The following is an 18,341-nucleotide window of genomic DNA, read 5'->3' as shown; positions in this document are numbered from 1 at the left end:
GTCATTCATCTCAATTACTCCCTAGCTCTTGGTATTTGTGGGGAACTGAAAGTTGTTTCCCAAATGTCCGAAATGTAAAAAATATCTGCAGTACTGGCAAATAACTAAGTGGAATTATTAGACTCCTCCCTCCAGTTCCATCCAGCCCCCTCTGGGTATTTTGCTTCCCAACCTTTGCTTGTGGCATTGACCTATGAGAGTGTCCCATCAGGACAAGCTGCCGGAATACTTTGTGAAAGTCCAAGCTTTCAGCACTACAACCAAGTTCTACCTAATTGGAATCTATGACTTCTTATGCTCTCCCCTTTGGGGAGAAATACCTAGGAAAGAAATTCAAAAAGGTTACAATGACCCTTTTATTCCTGACCTGTCTTTGGGGTGAGTAATCCTTTTCTTGTTTATCCTGCAACAATCTTACAGATGTTTGTTTCCTCTAACTTCAGCTCCTTCCACTGCTGTGCATGGTGCCAGAGCATGTTCCTCTTCTCTCTCTCTTGTACTTAATTATTAGAAATCACACTAAGCCAGTTGTTACTATAAAGTTATTGTTGACTACTGGTAACCACCTGACTTGTTTCTGGTGGATCTCTTGATGCTTGCTAGTCAATGTTTGTAACTCACTGGTGACTCACTAGTCTCACTAGCTAATTTCTAATGGACCATTTAACGCCTGCTGGCTTCTTTTATTATGTTTTACCAGAATATATGTTTTCAAGCTAAAACTGGAGTAGGTAGAAGATGGATGATGATCTACTTGGTGGCTTAACTTGTATCTGATGATTGCAAAAGTCTTACAGAGAAATGTTTACTAAATAAAGGCTAGCCTGGTCCAGTAGCTCTTCTCTATGTTCTTTAAAAAGAGTGCATGCTTAGACGTACTTCACACTAGTTTCTTGTGCCTTAACTGTACCTGATGATGATGATGATGATGATGATGATGATGATACTAATAGTGATAGCACTATTCACACAATACTAAATAAACCCATTCTCAGATTAGGCTATTAAACCTCAGCCCTGAAATAAATGAATTCCAAAATGAAGACTGCTTTGAGCATGTGTAAAGTGTTACTAACCATTAGGTGATATAGATCTTTTATAGAAACCAGATAAAGTTTTCATTAAGCCCTGCACTAAAAACTAAGTACTAGAACAAGTTTATTTTATCTCATTGTTCTGGTGAGGAATATAGTCAAGAAGGACATGGAAAGGCCTCCATAATTCCTCACTGAGTCAAAGGTGGATCAGATGGATCAGCAGTATTACTATGTCATGGATCCTGGGTTGCCTTGGTTTTTCTTTTCTCCTCTACATAGCATCTGTTTGTAGAGTAGCATTTTATCAGAAATGTGAAGGAATGACTTAAGCTAGCAGTACTCTCTGTCTTGGACAATAATCTCAGTTTGGACTATGCTGTTTCTAATTATTTGACAGACAACTGTTCTGGTGTTTAGATGAGTCTTTATCAGCTTAGGGGACATCATGGTGGTGTGCAAATAAGTAGCATATTGAGTCCATATCTTCTTTATATTGTCTAAATTTCAGGCCAGGGAGAGAGAAGGAGAAACAGACGCATATGGGGGTATATTTCAGCAGCCAGGCAAATGGCAAGCAAATAATTGGTGGGCTTGCCACAGGGAAGTACTTCTTCCCCACCTAAGCCATTGAGAAACTGAAATTAGATTGAAAGGAGTCATAAATATAATGAGAAAATAACTGAGTCTGTAAAAATCCAGATGAAAATTGATGGCAGGAAAGAGATACAGACTTTGCTGCACTGTAATGGTTGACTGGAATTTTGGAACCCAAAATCTGAGAGCTCTTGTAATGGGGACTGTCATGTTCACTGTTTCAATGTAGTTTATACATCATAACATTTCACATGCCATGGCGCTGATGGGCGTTTCTGTTTGGGAGGGAGCTGCTGTGAAACCTTGTACCAAGCTCTGTATCTGTGTTCATTACAATGGAATGTGTTTGGGTTATGTTCTCTGTTCAAGGCCTTTTCCCGCAGACCATCAGAAACCGTTAGGAGCACCTGGGATTGTGAACTTGGGAAGATTTTACGGGGGGAGGGATTTCATTTGCACCGAGGGTTTTTAGTTTGCATTTGGCGCACTTTTATCATTCTCAGCTTTCTCTGTGATCCTGCATACTATTCTTTAATAAATCAGATATCTTTGAACTCCTGCTCATGAGTCTGATGGTATTTTAGAATAGGCAACCATTACATAAAGCTGAGAAACCCAAAGTTGTGTCGTTAGCTCCTACCAAGATCAGTCTCTTGTGAGGGAAAATAGTTAAAGAAGGCTGAGTCAAAATCCACAACCAGGGGACTCGAGGAGATGGCTAGCTTGATGCCTGAGTCGACGGTCAGGAGCAGAGAATTGGATCTCAACCCAGAACATTCAGAATCCCGAGACCTGTCAAGGGAGAAATCGAGTTCCAATTCTGATGCAGATGAATCTGACAACAGGGAAGAGCCAAAGCAACCGGCACCCAGCGAATTGCTCGCAGAGTTGATCACCTTGGATGAAGTGGGGGAACCACAACCAGGGACGTTGGGGACGTCCTGTAAGTATCAGCTCCCGCTAACCCCAGACAAAGAATCTACTACAGTATCAATGGAGAGGAAACCAGGCACACGAAGCAGAGGGGACTCTCAAACCCCTGAGAGACTAAGAATGGTGGAAGCCAAATTAGAATCGACAGAGTACATGTTGATAAACCTGTCTTTGTCACTGGAGGGGCAGGGGAGGCGCAGAGGAGATCCCAGCTTCCCGCAGCCGTCCCCCATCCTCCCATCCAGACTGCCGGTGGAGCAGGGCCGGAGATGGCTCCGGGATGAATCTCCACCCCACAGAGCCTGCCAGCCATCAGTATCCCCACCCTGAAAAGGGAAAGCTATGGTAACCTGGGACCCAACCACCCAAGGGGCTGCTGGTCCCACTCCAACTGGAGGCAGAGTGAGAGACTTTTCTGTTAAGTTTGATGGGGATCCAACAAAGTTATCTTTCTTTTTAACTAATGCTAAAAGTTATATGAGGCAGTTTGGGGCATGCTTCCCTTCTGAAGAGGCTAAAATAACTGCCATTGCCACCAAATTGAAGGGTCGAGCAGCTGACTGGTATGTCCAATTAAGTGATGCTGACTCCCCTGCACTTGATTATTTCGATGATTTCATGTGGGCGTTAAAGCTGCATTTTGAAGATCCCCTGGCCAAGGCAAGAGCTAAGAAGGCGCTGAAGGATCTCACCCAGGGCCAATTGTCAGTAGCTGATTATGCCCTAGAGTTTAAAGCTCTGGCTGGGAAAATCACTGACTGTTCTGAGTCCACTCTGATAGAACATTTTAAAGAGGGACTCAACCAGGACGTCCTGTGTTGGGCATTGTGCAGAGACGACCCCGAGTCATTGTATGACTGGGACTGTCTGGCGGGCAAGGCTGAGCACACTCAGCATACCTTCATGCAAACTAGAAAATCTGCAAAACCACCCACCACCATGAGGGGACCCCAAAGTGCTGCGACTGCTGCCCGGCCAAGCTATAGAGCCTGGGATGAGGAGAAAGATCAGCTCTACGCGAGGGGTCAGTGTCTCCGATGTGGAAAGGAGGGCCATCGAGTAGCTGATTGCCCAAAAGCCAAGGCTGGAGATTGAGTGGGAAAGCCACCGGCCAAATCGCCTCCCCCATCGCAGTGAATGACAGCAGCCAAAGGGACAGCTGATGCTGAGGAAGTAAACTACTTCTTGGGAGAGGCTGAAGACAACTCTAAGGAGCCGGCAGGAAACGCCAGCCACCTGCCATGAAGGGCACCAGTGGGCAGGTGGAAGAGGATGGGCGCGAAGATGCTATGGTGAGTGCTGACTGTCCCACTTTAGCAGTAAAACTGAAATTGGGTTCCCACACAAAGACTACAGAGGTATGGGCTTTAGTTGACTCTGGGTGTTCCAGGTATTTAATTCACCTTGATCTGGTTGCTGCTTTGGACCTGCCTAGTTTCCCCCTCCAGCAGCCTTTGATCTTCACACAGTTGGATGGTTCAATGGTGGGGGGGGGGCGGCAACCCATTTCACTGGAACTGTGGCAATGCAAATGGGCAGCCACCATGACACTTTGAAATTTGTTGTAGCACCTGTTGGCAATCCCTTGGTAATCCTGGGGATCCCATGGTTGACCTATCAAAGCCCCTATATAAATTGGGAACATAGAACTGTGACTTTTTCAGATGGATTCTACCAAGCTCCTATAGCGGAGATAGTTACACGTTGGAAGGGCAGCAATTGCCATGCCACACCCTGACTTGCCACATTTAGAAGGCTTGCCTGCTCAATACCAAGAATTTGCTGACGTATTTGGGGAGATGGAGGCAGATCAGTTACCCCCCCCCACCAGAAAACTGACTGTGCAATAGAGTTGGTCCCCAATGTTCAATTGCCCAAGCCGATGACCCAGAAGGAACTTGAGGCTTTACAGGACTTCATTGACAAAAATCTGTCAAGGGGGCTTGTTGAACCTGCTAATTCCCTAGTTGGAGCCCCTGTGCTATTCCAGGAAAAGAAGGATGGCACGCTTCAACTCTGCACAGACTATCGTGGGTTAAATTCCATCTCTATTGTCAACAAGTACCCTCTACCCCTCATGAAGGACATGTTAGCTCATTTGTCAAAGGGTAAGATCTTCTCCAAGCTCGATCTTCGCGAAGCCTACTTCTGCATTCGCATAAAGGCTGGGGATGAGTGAAAAACTGCTTTTAATTGCCCACTAGGATCGTTTCAATACAAAGTCCTTCCTTTTGGGTTGGCAGGGGTGCCTGGGGTCTTCATGCAATTGATTAATAAAGTATTACATGATTATTTGTTTAAAGGGGTTCTGGTCTATTTAGATGATATTCTCATTTACACTGAAACTGAGAAGGAACACGAACGCCTCCTCAGACAGGTCTTACGCAAACTTAGAGATGCCAGACTCTATGCCAAACTTTCCAAATGTGAGTTTCACAAAACCCAACTTGACTATCTCAGCTATCGAGTGTCTGACTGGGATATAGAAATGGACCCTGCAAAAATTCAGGCGATTCTAAGTTGGGAACATCCCTGCACCTGGAGGCAATTACAAAGTTTCCTAGGGTTCAGTAATTTCTATTGGCAATTTATCCAGGGGTTCGCTGAGATTGCTCTGCCCCTCACTTATTTACTCCGTACCAAGGGCTTGGGGGAGACACGCAAAGTAAAAAACCCTGGGGCAGTGCTGAATTGGATGCCTGAATGCCAGGCAGCATTTGAGAAACTAAAAACCCTTTTCACTGTTGAGCCTATTCTACAGCACCCTGATCCTGAGTGCCCCTTTGTGGTCCAAGTTGATGCTTCTCACTCCTCCACTGGGGCTATTTTTGTTGCAGAATGCTGGGAAAGCCTTTAGCTCAGGAGAGATCAGAAAAGTCACACACCAGGCATTTCTATAAAAATAATTTATTTACAAAAAGCAAAACAAAAGCAAAACATATTTAAAGGACTTAGCTCTCATTGAGAGCAAGCCTGGCTTGCTACATATCGGCAGAGAGAAAAAAGAGGAAGTGAAACAAGTCTGGGCAGGTTTCCTCCCCCCAGGCGATTTGCATCAAGCACGTGAAAGGAGACAATCAAATACAACCTCTTCACCCGGCCAAAATGATAAGGTACAATAGCAGTCTTAATCGTTAGTAGGAAAACCTCAACACTCCCCTTTTTACACTATAGATTAAGATGCAAACCAATCTTCTCTGACAACTCTTTGTGTCTTGGTACAGGAAGAGGTTTGGTTAAAATATCAGCAATCATGTCTTTTGATTCACAATATTTTAACATTATTTCTCCTTTGCTTATCATATCTTTGCTATATTGATATCTAATATCGATATGTTTTGTTCTATTTCTGCAGGCTTCAGATTTTGCCATAGCAATGCAAGCTTGATTATCCTCATAAACAGTTATAGGCTGGTTCACTTCCATGCCTATGTCTTTTAACAAATTTTTAAACCATGTAACCTCATTACAGGTTTGTGTTAGAGAATAAAACTCTGCTTCTGCAGTGGAAAGAGCAACAAGTGTTTGTTTTCTAGAATGCCAGCCTAAGCTAGATCCAGCAAATTGAATTAAAATCCCAGAAGTGGATTTTCTGTCACTGACATCTGTTCCCCAGTCAGAATCGGCAAAAGCCTGCAATTTCTCAGTTCCAGAGGCATTTAGCTTCAGGCAATAATTATTTGTTCCTTGCAAATACCTCATTAACCTCTTCAGTGCTGCTTTTCCAGTAGATGTAGGCTTATCTACCTGTCTACTTAAAATGGCCACAGAATTTGAGATATCTGGGCGAGAATGATTTGCAATGTACAGTAAACTTCCAATTACAGATCTATAGTTCTCTGCCTCAGTTAATTGAGTTTTTCCTATATCTTTCTGAAAATCTATTATCATCGGAGTAGAGACTGGTTTACAGTCTTGCATATTAACATCCTCTAGGAGCTTTTGAATTTTACTACGTTGGTTTAACAGAAAGCTACCATCCTTCTCCCTGTGTACTTCCAAACCTAGGTAATTGGTCACAACTCCAAGGCTTTTTAATATGAAATGCCTTTTCATGCAGGTTTCAAAATCAAGCCTTTGTTTTTCTGTTGATGTGAACAGCAGCAAATCATCAACATAAATGCACAGATACATACAGCCTTGTTTGTCCTTCTTCATATATACACAGGGATCTGCTTTTCCTTTTTCAAAACCAAAATTCTGCAGTTTTTCATCTACTTTTTGGTTCCAGGATCTAGCAGCTTGTTTTAACCCATAGATTGACTTCTGCAGTTCACAGACTAGATTCTCCCCTTTTTCATAGCCAGGGGGTTGCTGCATGTATAATTTGTGATCTAAATCACCATAGAGAAATGCAGTTTGAATGTCATAGTGGTTAACTGACATTCCTTTCAGTGCAGCAACTTTTAACAGTAATCTAATTGATTCACCTTTAGTAACTGGTGCAAAAGTCTTGTCAAAGTCTAAATCTTTCCTTTGAGTGAACCCTTTTGCAACCAACCTTGCTTTATATTTTTGGATTTTGCCATCAGCATCCCTTTTCAGTGTGAAAACCCACCTACAGCCCAGACAGCGTTCATTGGGAGGTAGATTTACCAGTTTCCATGTTTTATTTTCTTTCAAGGATGCTAATTCCTGTTGCATGGCAGAATGCCGATTTTGTTCAATCTCAGGTGGTAAAGCATTCACTTGTTCTAAAGACTCAGGTTCTGTGAATATGTGAAAAGCCTTTACTGTTTCAGCCTGAAAACGTGATGAACGCCTTTATTACTCCTCTGAGATCTGCGAGGTAATACAGGGCTTAAATTTTGACTCCTATCACTTTCCTGAGAAGCATCTGTCTCATCAGACAGATCTTCAGTTTGCTTTTCTGGTTTAATGTCTTCATCAGGCAAAAGATCACCATCAGCAAGTCCTTGCTGTTCTCTTGTGGTGGTCAGATCAACTGGAGAGCTAGAATTTAATCTCCCCCAGTTTTGCTCAGCAAAAGAAGCGCTTTTGCTAATTATTAATTTCTCTCCCATTATGAACCTGTAGCTCCTTTGGCTTTGTTCATAGCCAGCAAAGATGGCTTTCTTTGTTGTGGGGCCTTCTTTCCTTCTCTGTTGTTTTGGAATGTGAACCCATGCAGTGCTACCAAACACTCTCAGATGGTTTACCTTTGGTTTCACATCATAAAACAAATGGAGTGGAGTGTCCTGAATCACAGAGTTATACAATCTGTTTTGTACATACGTGGCAGTAGATATGGCCTCTCCCCAGTACTTAAAACATAATTGTGAATCTTTAATCATGCATTCCATTGCATTTTGCAAGGTTCTGCCCTTTCTTTCAGCAACACCATTTTGCTGAGGGGTGTAAGGGTTAGAAAGAATTTGTTCTATCCCTTTTTCCACTAGGAACCTTCTGAATTTGTGAGAAAGGTATTCTCCTCCTCTATCACATTGGAGTGCAGATACAGGCCTAGGGAATTTTCCATTTGCCCATGTCACAAAACTTTTAAATTTCTCAAATGCCTCATCTTTATGTTTTAAGATGTAGATAAATGTGTATCTTGAGAAATCATCAATGATGGTCATTGCATACCTTGCTTGTCCAAGACTTGGAGCAAAAGGACCAATAATGTCAGAGTGTACAATTTCCAAAGGTCTAGTTGTAACTCTGTCACTGTGCTTACTCACAGGAGCTTTTAGTGTTTTGCATTCTTTGCAAACTACACAGTCTAAGTATTTATCACAGGGTTTTATCTTTAGGTCAGCACACAGCTGTGGCATTTGTGCTATATACTTGAAATTAGCATGACCAAATCTCCTGTGCATCAGGTGTACACATTGGTCATGATATGGCGTGTTGCCAACTGCAGCCTTGCAGCTTGGCTTCCTTGCATTTTGCACAATGTACAAGGAGTCTTTTAACATACCAGTAGCACACACTTTCCCATTTTTTCGTATCTCACAACCATTTTTCTTAAATGTTATGATATACCCTGTTGCAGCTAATTGTGCCACAGATAAAAGGTTTGATTGTAAATTTGGCACATACAACACACCTTTTACAGTTTCTCCTAAGCAGGATAAATACAAGTCACCTTGTCCCATAATTTTGGTGACAGACCCATCAGCCAAAGATACACTTTGTCTTTCAGTTTTAGACAGTGACACAAAAGAGCTTTTACAATTACATAAATGACAATTGGCCCCAGAATCTAACACCCATATATCAGAATTACCCTTCTCAGCAACCTGTGCAATTTGGGTTGTCTGAAGAGCCTTCTTCTGTGTTGCCCTTGTGTTTTTCTTCTCTGTCTTTCTACTCTTGGGTCTCATGGCACAGTCTCTTTGCAAATGTCCAGCTGAACCACAAGTGAAGCATTGCTGGCTGGCTAGCGCTGTGGCCTCAGGTTCCTTTCCCTTCTTTTCCCTCATTTTCTGGTATTGCAGCTTTCCAGAAGAGATGGGGGGGGGATCTTTCCTCTCTCTTCTCCCATTCAGCGAGTAAGCGCTGTGTAACATACGATGGGGTGAGGTCTGCTTCAGGCATAGCCTCCAGGGTACAGATCAGTGTGTCCCACATTGCATTTAGTGAGGACAGGAGGATATAGGATTTTGTGAGAGGTGTAAATTCCATTCCTCTCTCCTGCAACTCAACGAACAGCTGCTGAATAAAATGCAGGTGCTCAGGAAGGCTTTCTCCTTCTGCAAGGTAGGCTCTGTACAGCTTTTTCGTCAGAGCAACTTTACTCCCTGCTGTTGCCTTTACATATAAGTCTCTCAAAGCGTCCCAAAGTTGCTTTGCAGACTGCATGCCTCGCACGTGGACTAGCTGATTGTCCTCAACTCCCAAGATAATGGTGGCTCTAGCCCACTCATCCTGTCTCAGCCATTCAGCACTGGGATTTTGGGGGCTTTGCTCACCAATTGGCAGCCAAAGATTCTCTCTGCGAAGATTCATCTCCATCTTCAGGGCCCAATTCAAATAGTTGGTCTCTGATAGGCACTCCAGAGGCATCGCTGAGGGCTGGGAGGTAGCCATGGCTTCTTCCTTCTTAGGCAAGTCACTTTAGCTAGCTTCTTTGTCCTGTAGACCGGCAGTTGCTGGAAAATCTCCAGGTGGCTCCAAAGAAAATCTTCACAGGTCTTTGCTACCTGCCTTTAAATTGTGCATGAGGTGTGGAGCTGATCTCTCTTTTCTCTCTAGGTTTTACTGGGCTTACTGGGCTGCTCACTGGGCCCATAACCTGTTGCAGGATGCTGGGAAAGCCTTTAGCCCAGGAGAGATCAGAAAAGTCACACACCAGGCATTTCTATAAAAATAATTTATTTACAAAAAGCAAAACAAAAGCAAAACATATTTAAAGGACTTAGCTCTCATTGAGAGCAAGCCTGGCTTGCTACATATCGGCAGAGAGAGAAAAGAGGAAGTGAAACAAGTCCGGGCAGGTTTCCTCCCCCCAGGCTATTTGCATCAAGCACGTGAAAGGAGACAATCAAATACAACCTCTTCACCCGGCCAAAATGATTAGGTACAATAGCAGTCTTAATCATTAGTAGGAAAACCTCAACAATTTTGTTACAAACAGATTCAGAAAATCACTTAAAACCATGCACTTATCTATCCAGGAAATTTTCTGAAACAGAACGCCGTTGGCATGTTTGGGAAAAGGAGATGTTTGCTGTAAAAGCAGCTTTAGAAACCTGGCACCATCTCCTTGAAAGCGCTAAATGCCCTTTTGAGGTTTGGACCAATCACAGGAATTTGGAAGCCCTCCACACCCCACAGTGTCTCAGCCCTAAACAGATTCACTGGGCTCAGTTTTTCAGTCGCTTTAACTTCCAGTTAAAATTTATTCTGGGAAAGAAAAACTTTCTGGCCAATGCTTTGTCACGTTTACCTCAGGACCTTGACCAGATGGCAGATGTGGTTGGAACCGTTCTCACTGAACCACAACTGAGCTTGGTTGCTGTCACTAGGAGCCAGATCCGTGCGCAGGCAACCCCGCCCCCAGCACAGTCTGGGAAGCGGAAAGTGCAAGTTCCTTGTCAGTTACAGAAGGACTTTCTCCAGGCACTGAAATCTGACACTTGGTTGCTAGCTAATAGAGACAATGTTTCTTTTGAAAATGGTCTGGCGTGGGTGGAACACCGCCTTTATGTGCCTGAAACTTTAAGAGCTGATGTTTTACAGCATTCCCATGATAATAAACTTGCTGGACACTTTGGTTTCGTCAAAACCTTGCATCTGGTTCGCCGTCAATTTTGGTGGCCAACCTTAAGACATGATGTAAAAGACTATGTTGCTTCCTGTCCTGTTTGTGCCATGTCAAAACGAAAAGCGGGGAAACCACAGGGGCTTCTACAGCCAGTGGCCAGCCCCTGGGATGAGATTTCTATGGATTTCATTGTGGACCTACCTCCCAGTCAGAAGAAAACGGTCATTTGGGTTGTAAAAGATTTTTTCTCTAAAAAATCATTTCATTCCATGTGCATCCATCCTGTCAGCGCCACAACTGGCACGCCTATTTTTCCACCACATCTACCACCTCCACAGTAGCCCCTCCCATTTAATCTCTGATCGCGGCACACAGTTTACTTCCCAATTTTGGAAATCATTTTTAAAATTGGAACCAAACAAGCTCTGTCCACATCATCCCATCCACAGACTGACGGTTCTACTGAGATTTTAAACTCCACTCTTGAACAGTTTCTTAGAGCATACATTAACTACCATCAGGATGATTGGGTGGAGTTATTACCTTTTGCTGAAGTTGCTTACAACAATGCTGTGTATTAAAGTACCAGACAAACCCCTTTTCACGTGGTTTCTGGTCACGACTTTGTCCCCATCCCTGAACTGCCACAGCCCCCTTCCCAAACATGTTCTGCATCTGACTGGGCTGTTAAACTGTCCGATTCCTGGCCAGTAATTCAACAAGCTTTAGCTGATGCCCAAGCTGCTTACAAGTCCCAAGCTGATAAGCATCACTCTTTACAACACGACTTCAAAGTTGGGGATCAGGTGTACTATCTACTAAATTTATCAAATCACCACAACCCTCTAAAAAAATTGCTCCCAAATTCATTGGTCCTTTCCCTATTGTTCATCTTGTCAATCCAGTTACTGTTAAATTGGAACTGCCTCACAATTTGAAACGCTTGGACCCTGTTTTTCATTGCAGCTTGCTTAAGCCTGTGCACCACTCACCGCGTCGGCACCCTCAACCTCCTCCTCCTGCTCCAATTATGATTGACAGCCAACAACACTTAGAAGTCAAAGACATTGTTGATTCTCGCAAGCTTCGAGGCACCCTTCAGTATCTGGTCCGATGGAAACACTTTCCTCATCCTGAGTGGGTGTCTGCCCACCATGTTAACGCTCCTGCTTTAGTTAACCGTTTCCACCTGGCTTACCCTTTGAAGCCTGCTGCTTAATGTATTCTTTAATTTTGGTGGGACAGTATGTCATGTTCACTGTTTCAAAGTAGTTTATACATCGTAACGTTTCACATGCCATGGTGCTGATGCACATTTCTGTTTGGGAGGGAGCTGGTGTGACAGACCTTGTACCAAGCTCTGTCTGTGTAATCAGTGTGATGGAATGTGTTTGGGTTATGTTATCTGTTCAAGGCCTTTTCCCGCAGACCATCAGAGACTGTTAGGAGCACCTGGGATTGTGAACTTGAGAAGATTTTACAGGGGGAGGGATTTCATTTGCACCAAGGGTTTTTACTTTGAATTTGGCATGCTTTCATCATTCTCAGCTTTCTCTGTGATCCTGCATACTATTCTTTAATAAATCAGATATCTTTGAACTCCTGCTCATGAGTCTGATGGTATTTTAGAATAGGTAACCATTACAGGGACAATGAATGGATGCAGTTTGCCCACTTCCTCCCATACTAATTTTAAGCTCTCACTATATTTTTATAAGTTTGATATTAAAAAAAGAGAACAACCATAAACACACAGGTTGGGTTTAATACCCTCTCCAAGCCAAATTTTAGGAAATAGGACTTTCCAAATATTGTCCTTCACTATTGGCCATGATGTCTAAGGTTTCTGAGAGCTCTTCCTCATCTTAATATGTTTTCCTTTAGTTCCTCAGGCAACAGGAAAGTATGACACCAGACTTTCTACTTCATTGACTGCTAACCCCTATTGTGCCGCCCTCAGTGAGGCCAGCAACTGATTTCATGCAGGACAATCTAAAGAAAGTGATTGATAGATTCCCCTGGTGTCACCTGCCAGTTTGAAAAAAAAAAACTATCATTCATTGCTCTGTCCAAGGTTGGAGGCAGGTTTTGACAGATAGCTACACCTGTCTAGCAGGATCTGAGTTTAAAAGTAACCCTCCCCCAATTCTCCTGTAAATCATGTGGGGAGGGGAGCAGTTTAATCTTCCCACCAATGCCTTTTTGTGGAAGACAAAAAGATTCATACTGAAAAATAGTGCCCTTTACTACTCTTGCCAAAATGGGTGACAAGCAGAGGTGGGTGAGTAGTGATTTACAAGCTAGCTCTATGGAAATTAGGTGTCTGATCTCTTCAGCAGCCAAAGCTAAAGTGGTCATGGAGGGCAGTATAGAGTGACCAGAGGGGAGAAGGTCTTAGCAGAGCCTAAAATGGCTTATAGAAACTGGGCAGATCCTAGTCCCTGACTACTTCATCACCAGCATCATCAAGGAGACATCATAGTTTGTTCCTATGGCAAGATGTGTCAAATGAAGAGGAAAAATGCTATTTTAATGTCAGAGCATCTATATACAACTTAAGGCTGGTTCCATGATTGGCTGGGGATGAGACTAAGGCAGTGCCACCCAGATACTCCTAGTATTTTTTAAATAATATTGATGTTCTTATTATGGGATGTTTTTAATATTTTTTATAGTTTGTTTCTTTTATTGTACATTGCCCAGAGTCATGTTTGTGAGATGGGCAGCTATATAAATGTGAGGGATAGATAAAATAAATAAACAAATGCCAGAATTTTGCAGCCCAAATACGGTAATCTTAAATTCAGTAGTATATGGATGGTCACTGGTTCCTACAACAGAACTACTAGATGGTTTGTTTTTGCATTAGCATGTTGAATAAAGTTCTGTGGTTTATTCAAGAAATCATTGTTTTGCATAGTGTATGAACTCTATCAGAGTCCAGTGGTGCCTAAAGCAAATATTATAGCATGTGTTGTCAGCAAAGCCTAATTTTTTTTTTCATAGGTCACAGTAGGTTTCAGGCCACAAGGAGCCTGTTTGCGTGTGTGTGTATGTGTGTGTGTGTGTGTGTATTAAATGTGTTGGGCTTTAGACTTCAATTTGTATATGTGCATACAACTGGCATTGCAAGCAACTGTAGGTTGTGAAAATGGAGCTTCCAATTACTTGAGCACATGCTGCTCTTTGAGAAGACTTAATGATTGTGATCAATACCAGGCCACACCCCTGCCTATTCCAGGAGCCTGTGAAACTTAAGAGCTGTGGGGAGGTTTCCTTGGACCACCCAGACCCAGATGTCAGAGAAATATCAGCAATGAACATTTCCTGCTTGCTAAAAAAAAATTAAAAATGGAAGATAAAGAAAACATAGACTTTGATCACTGACCACAAGGCTGCCAAATTAGTACAGATGAACAAACAGAACACATCCAAGCCAAACTACACAAAGGCTGGACCGTCATGTTTTTATTTTATTTTTTTCAAATAATTTCTAAATAGTGGCTACCAGGAATGGAGCTAAATGTGGGATCATGGCCAAGGGGACAATTTTTAACTCCAGATTAGCTCTCGCAAAATGCACTCTTCCAAGGCTGCTATTGGTGTCAGTGGCTTCCATTCCTAAAGTAAATAGTGGTTTGTGGGGAATGTGTTTGGTAAGAATATGAAAAGAATTGAAAATTTAAAGGAAAAAAAAAACGCTTTTCTTTGCACTCATGCCCCTGTCTCTCTTTCTAGGCTGCTAAACAGAATCTCTCTCTTTCTCTCTCTCTCTCTGTCTATCTCTCTATCTATCCCTCTATCTCTATTTATTATCACCCCAAATCAATCCACTGCAGGATGAAGTCTTCTTCATTGAAGTTCATGGACTGCAATCTACCACACTAGCCCAGGTTACTAAGAGTGCATAGAAGCAAAGGAATGTAGCACACCTCCATTCTCCTTCGTAAGGTTTTAGAAAGCTGAGCTAGCAAAGTTTCTTCTGATGTGCAGTTGTCAAAGATATAGAAGCACAGTTCTCCTTGGCCTATGAGATTACATTCCTTTGTCCTCAGACCACTTCTTACTGTATCTTCAATGGTTCTGGCTTTGCTCCTTCCTTTCTCTGACTCAGAGTAAGCTTACTGTGCTCTACTTCTCAATAGTTAAGTCTTCCAGTTTCTACTCGACAGAATTTTTCTTTCCTTTCTCTTTTTCTACCAACAGATTCACTATTTCAGCAGAATGTATGCCATTTTTCCAACCTGGAGCCTTCTAGAGGGTTCTAGGCAGAAAAAACATCCTGAAGGGAAGTTAGAGAGATTTTTGAACACAAGCATGGGTGTCATAATTAAAAGGAAATATATGAACAGGAAGGACAATGTTTCTGTCATAAAACACTACCCTTACTAATTTCATTACATTGGTGCCAGGACCACTCATTGGCTGGACTCAGAATGGGAAGCCTTCATTGTGGAGAGCAGGGAGTTGATAAAATATCATGTGAGGATAATTGGCAACTGAAGGTTCAACAAAAAATTCTGAACTATGGAATTAAGGATATCTTATAAGAATTTTTTTCTTCCAGTACCATTTCTAAAATAGAGCAAAAGAGCAAAACTCATTAAATCTTTTTGGACTACCCTACTTTTTTGCCCCTTCTGTCATTTCTCATTTAAATATTTCTTATATTTATACCCTTCCTTTTGTTCAACAATTTAAGTTAGTGTGTGTCAGACTCTTCTCTTACCTACTATGCTATCATCACAACAGTCTAGTATTTTTAGAATGCAAATCATTCAACGATTTTGATCGCTTAAGATGAATTGAAACTGGGATTCTCTGGTCCTGTCCAAAACTCTGACTACATTACACCTCATTGGCTTTAAAATCTACTAATGAAACTTCAGTTTTCATTGTTACTGTACTTGTTTTTGCTTAAAATCAAATTCTCTCTTTGCCATAATGTCTCCACATTCACTATTTTAAAAATGGTGAATCCAAGACAGCTAGCCAAGTCAAATCTGGGTTCTTTTCTATAATGTATTAAATTATAACAATTAGTGCAGGTGAGCTCCTTTTAATCATGATTTTCCTTGACTGGTTCATATATCATTCTAAGCATAATAGTGTTGTTTTTTCCTCTCTTATCATCTGTTTCATGAACCCAGCCACTCCTTGTAGTTTGTAAACCATGGTTTATGGCCTGACATGTGGGACCTAAACCTTACCCTTTATACAAGAACAGAAAAAGTTGGTCAATCTAATCTATTACAGATGCCAGCAATTCTTCAAGTTTTCAGTGAGGGATTGGGAGTGAACTACTACCAAACTACAGCCTCCTTATAATGTTCTATGTATATTTGGAGGGAATTTAAAAATCTAGAGTACAAGAGTTTCATCAGAGAATCAAGCTGCACACATGTAATATGTAGAGTGATTTTCCTCAGGCCACATTCAAAATTCCCTAAGAGCTTGAAGACATGGAGAGAACAAAACTTTCAGTATAGATAGCTCATTAGAAAAACTACAAACATACCTTAGATATGCAGATCAGATAAAGAGGCTCTATAAGAGACATATCAGAGACGACTAATTGCAAGCACCACCTCTGCCTGTAATTGTCTATAGCAGTTGCTTGTAAAAAGAGAGGTGAAACCTTGAAAACAATGGGGAAGAGAGCAAATGTCTACCAATCTTGCATGGAAGCTGTTTGGCTCTGCAGCTAGCAATATCAGCACTTGTAGCTACGCTTTGAAGCAACTTCTCTCATAGATCCAACCAGCTAGGAGTGCTGAGCAATGTTTTCCATCTTCTATTTCATGATTAAAATTTCCAAGCAACTGCCCCTTTCTTAGAAATTCAGTGAGATTATGAAATGTATGCCTTGCAGAGCATTTCAGAAATAGAGAACCATCTGTTATACTAGCAGCTGAAAATGCTAAGAGAGTAAAATAAATCAAGGGTGCACGCAAAAGATAAAGCATTCACATGGAATGAAAACCAACTCCTAAGACTACAAACACGGAGCCAAACTAAACCTGATGATAGCCACCCTTGTGTAGCCTTGCTTTGCCCAACCACATTGAAACCAAGGCATGGGGAGAGAAGAGCTCTAATCTTTTGTCTCACCAAACAATGTCAATGGAAACTTTCAGATAGTGGGAGCATGTAATTTTCATCTGGATTGTGATTAAAGCACCATGCCCTCTATCATGTTAGTTAGTCATTTTCAATAGACACATACAGAGAGCTAGGGAAGAAGAAATTTTGTGAAAAACGCAAAGTCTGGATTTCCAGTCAAGCAGATTTGGACTCTCACTGCTTGCTTCATTGCTCCCCTGCAATGGATGTCGCAGTTCAAACTTAACCTATTGAGTCATTCTTCCAAAGTTCAATAACTGCCACTAAACTCATCTGTGTGTACTGTTTTGGTTTTCCTGGAAAGAAGGCCATACCTTCACCGGGTTGCTTAAAAGAGAGTGTTTTTGAGCTAACAGCAAACTTCCCAAATGCTTCTGTTTCAATCTATCTTCTGTGAGACCTTTTGGATCTTACCAGGCATTTCAGAGTTTTTAAGCTTACTGTGCACTCCAATTTTGAGCACAGGAAAAAAAAAACCCAGAATTTAACTGTTTCTAAATATGTGCACTCTCTCTCTCTCTCATCATCTATCTATTGCACAGCAGTCCTACCTCGAGTTTCTAAGGGCTCTGATAGCAAATCCTCCAACACATCCAAAGCTATTGCCAGACTTCTGAAAGGATGGAAACAGAGGCAGACTGGCATTTGTCCACCACACTGACCATTTAAACATATAGATATTGTCACACACGCACACACTCCCACTGAAATTATCTGAGGATTATGAAAGTTGTGGATACAGTAAATATATAGTTAATCCCAGTACAAACAGTGATTCTTATGTAACCAACCCCTTCGTTGCAGTTCTTGAATTTAGAATGGCAATAACTTCTAGGTTGGGGCAGGGAGGGTGGAAATCCAAGGTCACAGTAGATTTACGCTGCTCACATTGAGTCCTGTCAGGACCTACGAAGTAGTAGAAGCCACATTTTGCTATAACCAGCATCGCTATCACCAGTACAACAAGAAGAGTCCTGGGTGGGTGATCATGATGGTGCCACTGGGAAATTCTGCCAGTGTTACCTAGCAAGACATGAGCATTCCTTCAGCCTGAAAATAACTGCATACAAACTACTTTCAAATGAGTGCATACAGAATACTTTCAGATACCCGAATTGCCTCCCCACTCCCTGGACTTTACTGCATCATTTTTCTCTTTCTTTCCCCCCTCTCCAAGGATTTACAAAATGAATTGTAGGAGGAAAAGGTAAAGAAGCAGATTAAAGTGTTAGTCAACTCTTTGGAGCACATAGGGACTTGGTATAGTAATGCAGAAAGTAAAGAGGATGATATTGACAGAGGGAAGATCCATTAACAAATCAACAAAAAGAAAACATTGCTTAAGTCCAAACAATGAGGGAGAATTATGAAAACATCTCAGACAGTCACCTCCCTAATTCACAAGAATATAAAAGGGGGAGAAGGAGAAGCACAATCAGACTTAG

General features: G+C 42.0%; 1 protein-coding gene across 1 annotated transcript in view; it reads left to right on the top strand.

Moving 5' to 3' along the window:
* The first annotated feature begins 200 nt into the window (after nt 1-200).
* LOC134495507 (deleted in malignant brain tumors 1 protein-like) overlaps nt 201-18,341 on the top strand; it is a 56,157-nt gene continuing 38,016 nt past the window's right edge. The window contains exon 1 of the mRNA XM_063301001.1: nt 201-378. Coding sequence (XP_063157071.1) covers nt 285-378 — 94 coding nt within the window. The 5' untranslated portion in view covers nt 201-284. The remainder of the gene's footprint in view (nt 379-18,341) is intronic.

Source organism: Candoia aspera, chromosome 4, assembly GCF_035149785.1.
Source record: "Candoia aspera isolate rCanAsp1 chromosome 4, rCanAsp1.hap2, whole genome shotgun sequence".
Taxonomy (NCBI): Eukaryota; Metazoa; Chordata; class Lepidosauria; order Squamata; family Boidae; genus Candoia; species Candoia aspera.
Note: the sequence above shows the minus strand (reverse complement) of the source record. Positions and strands in the feature narration are given on the sequence as shown.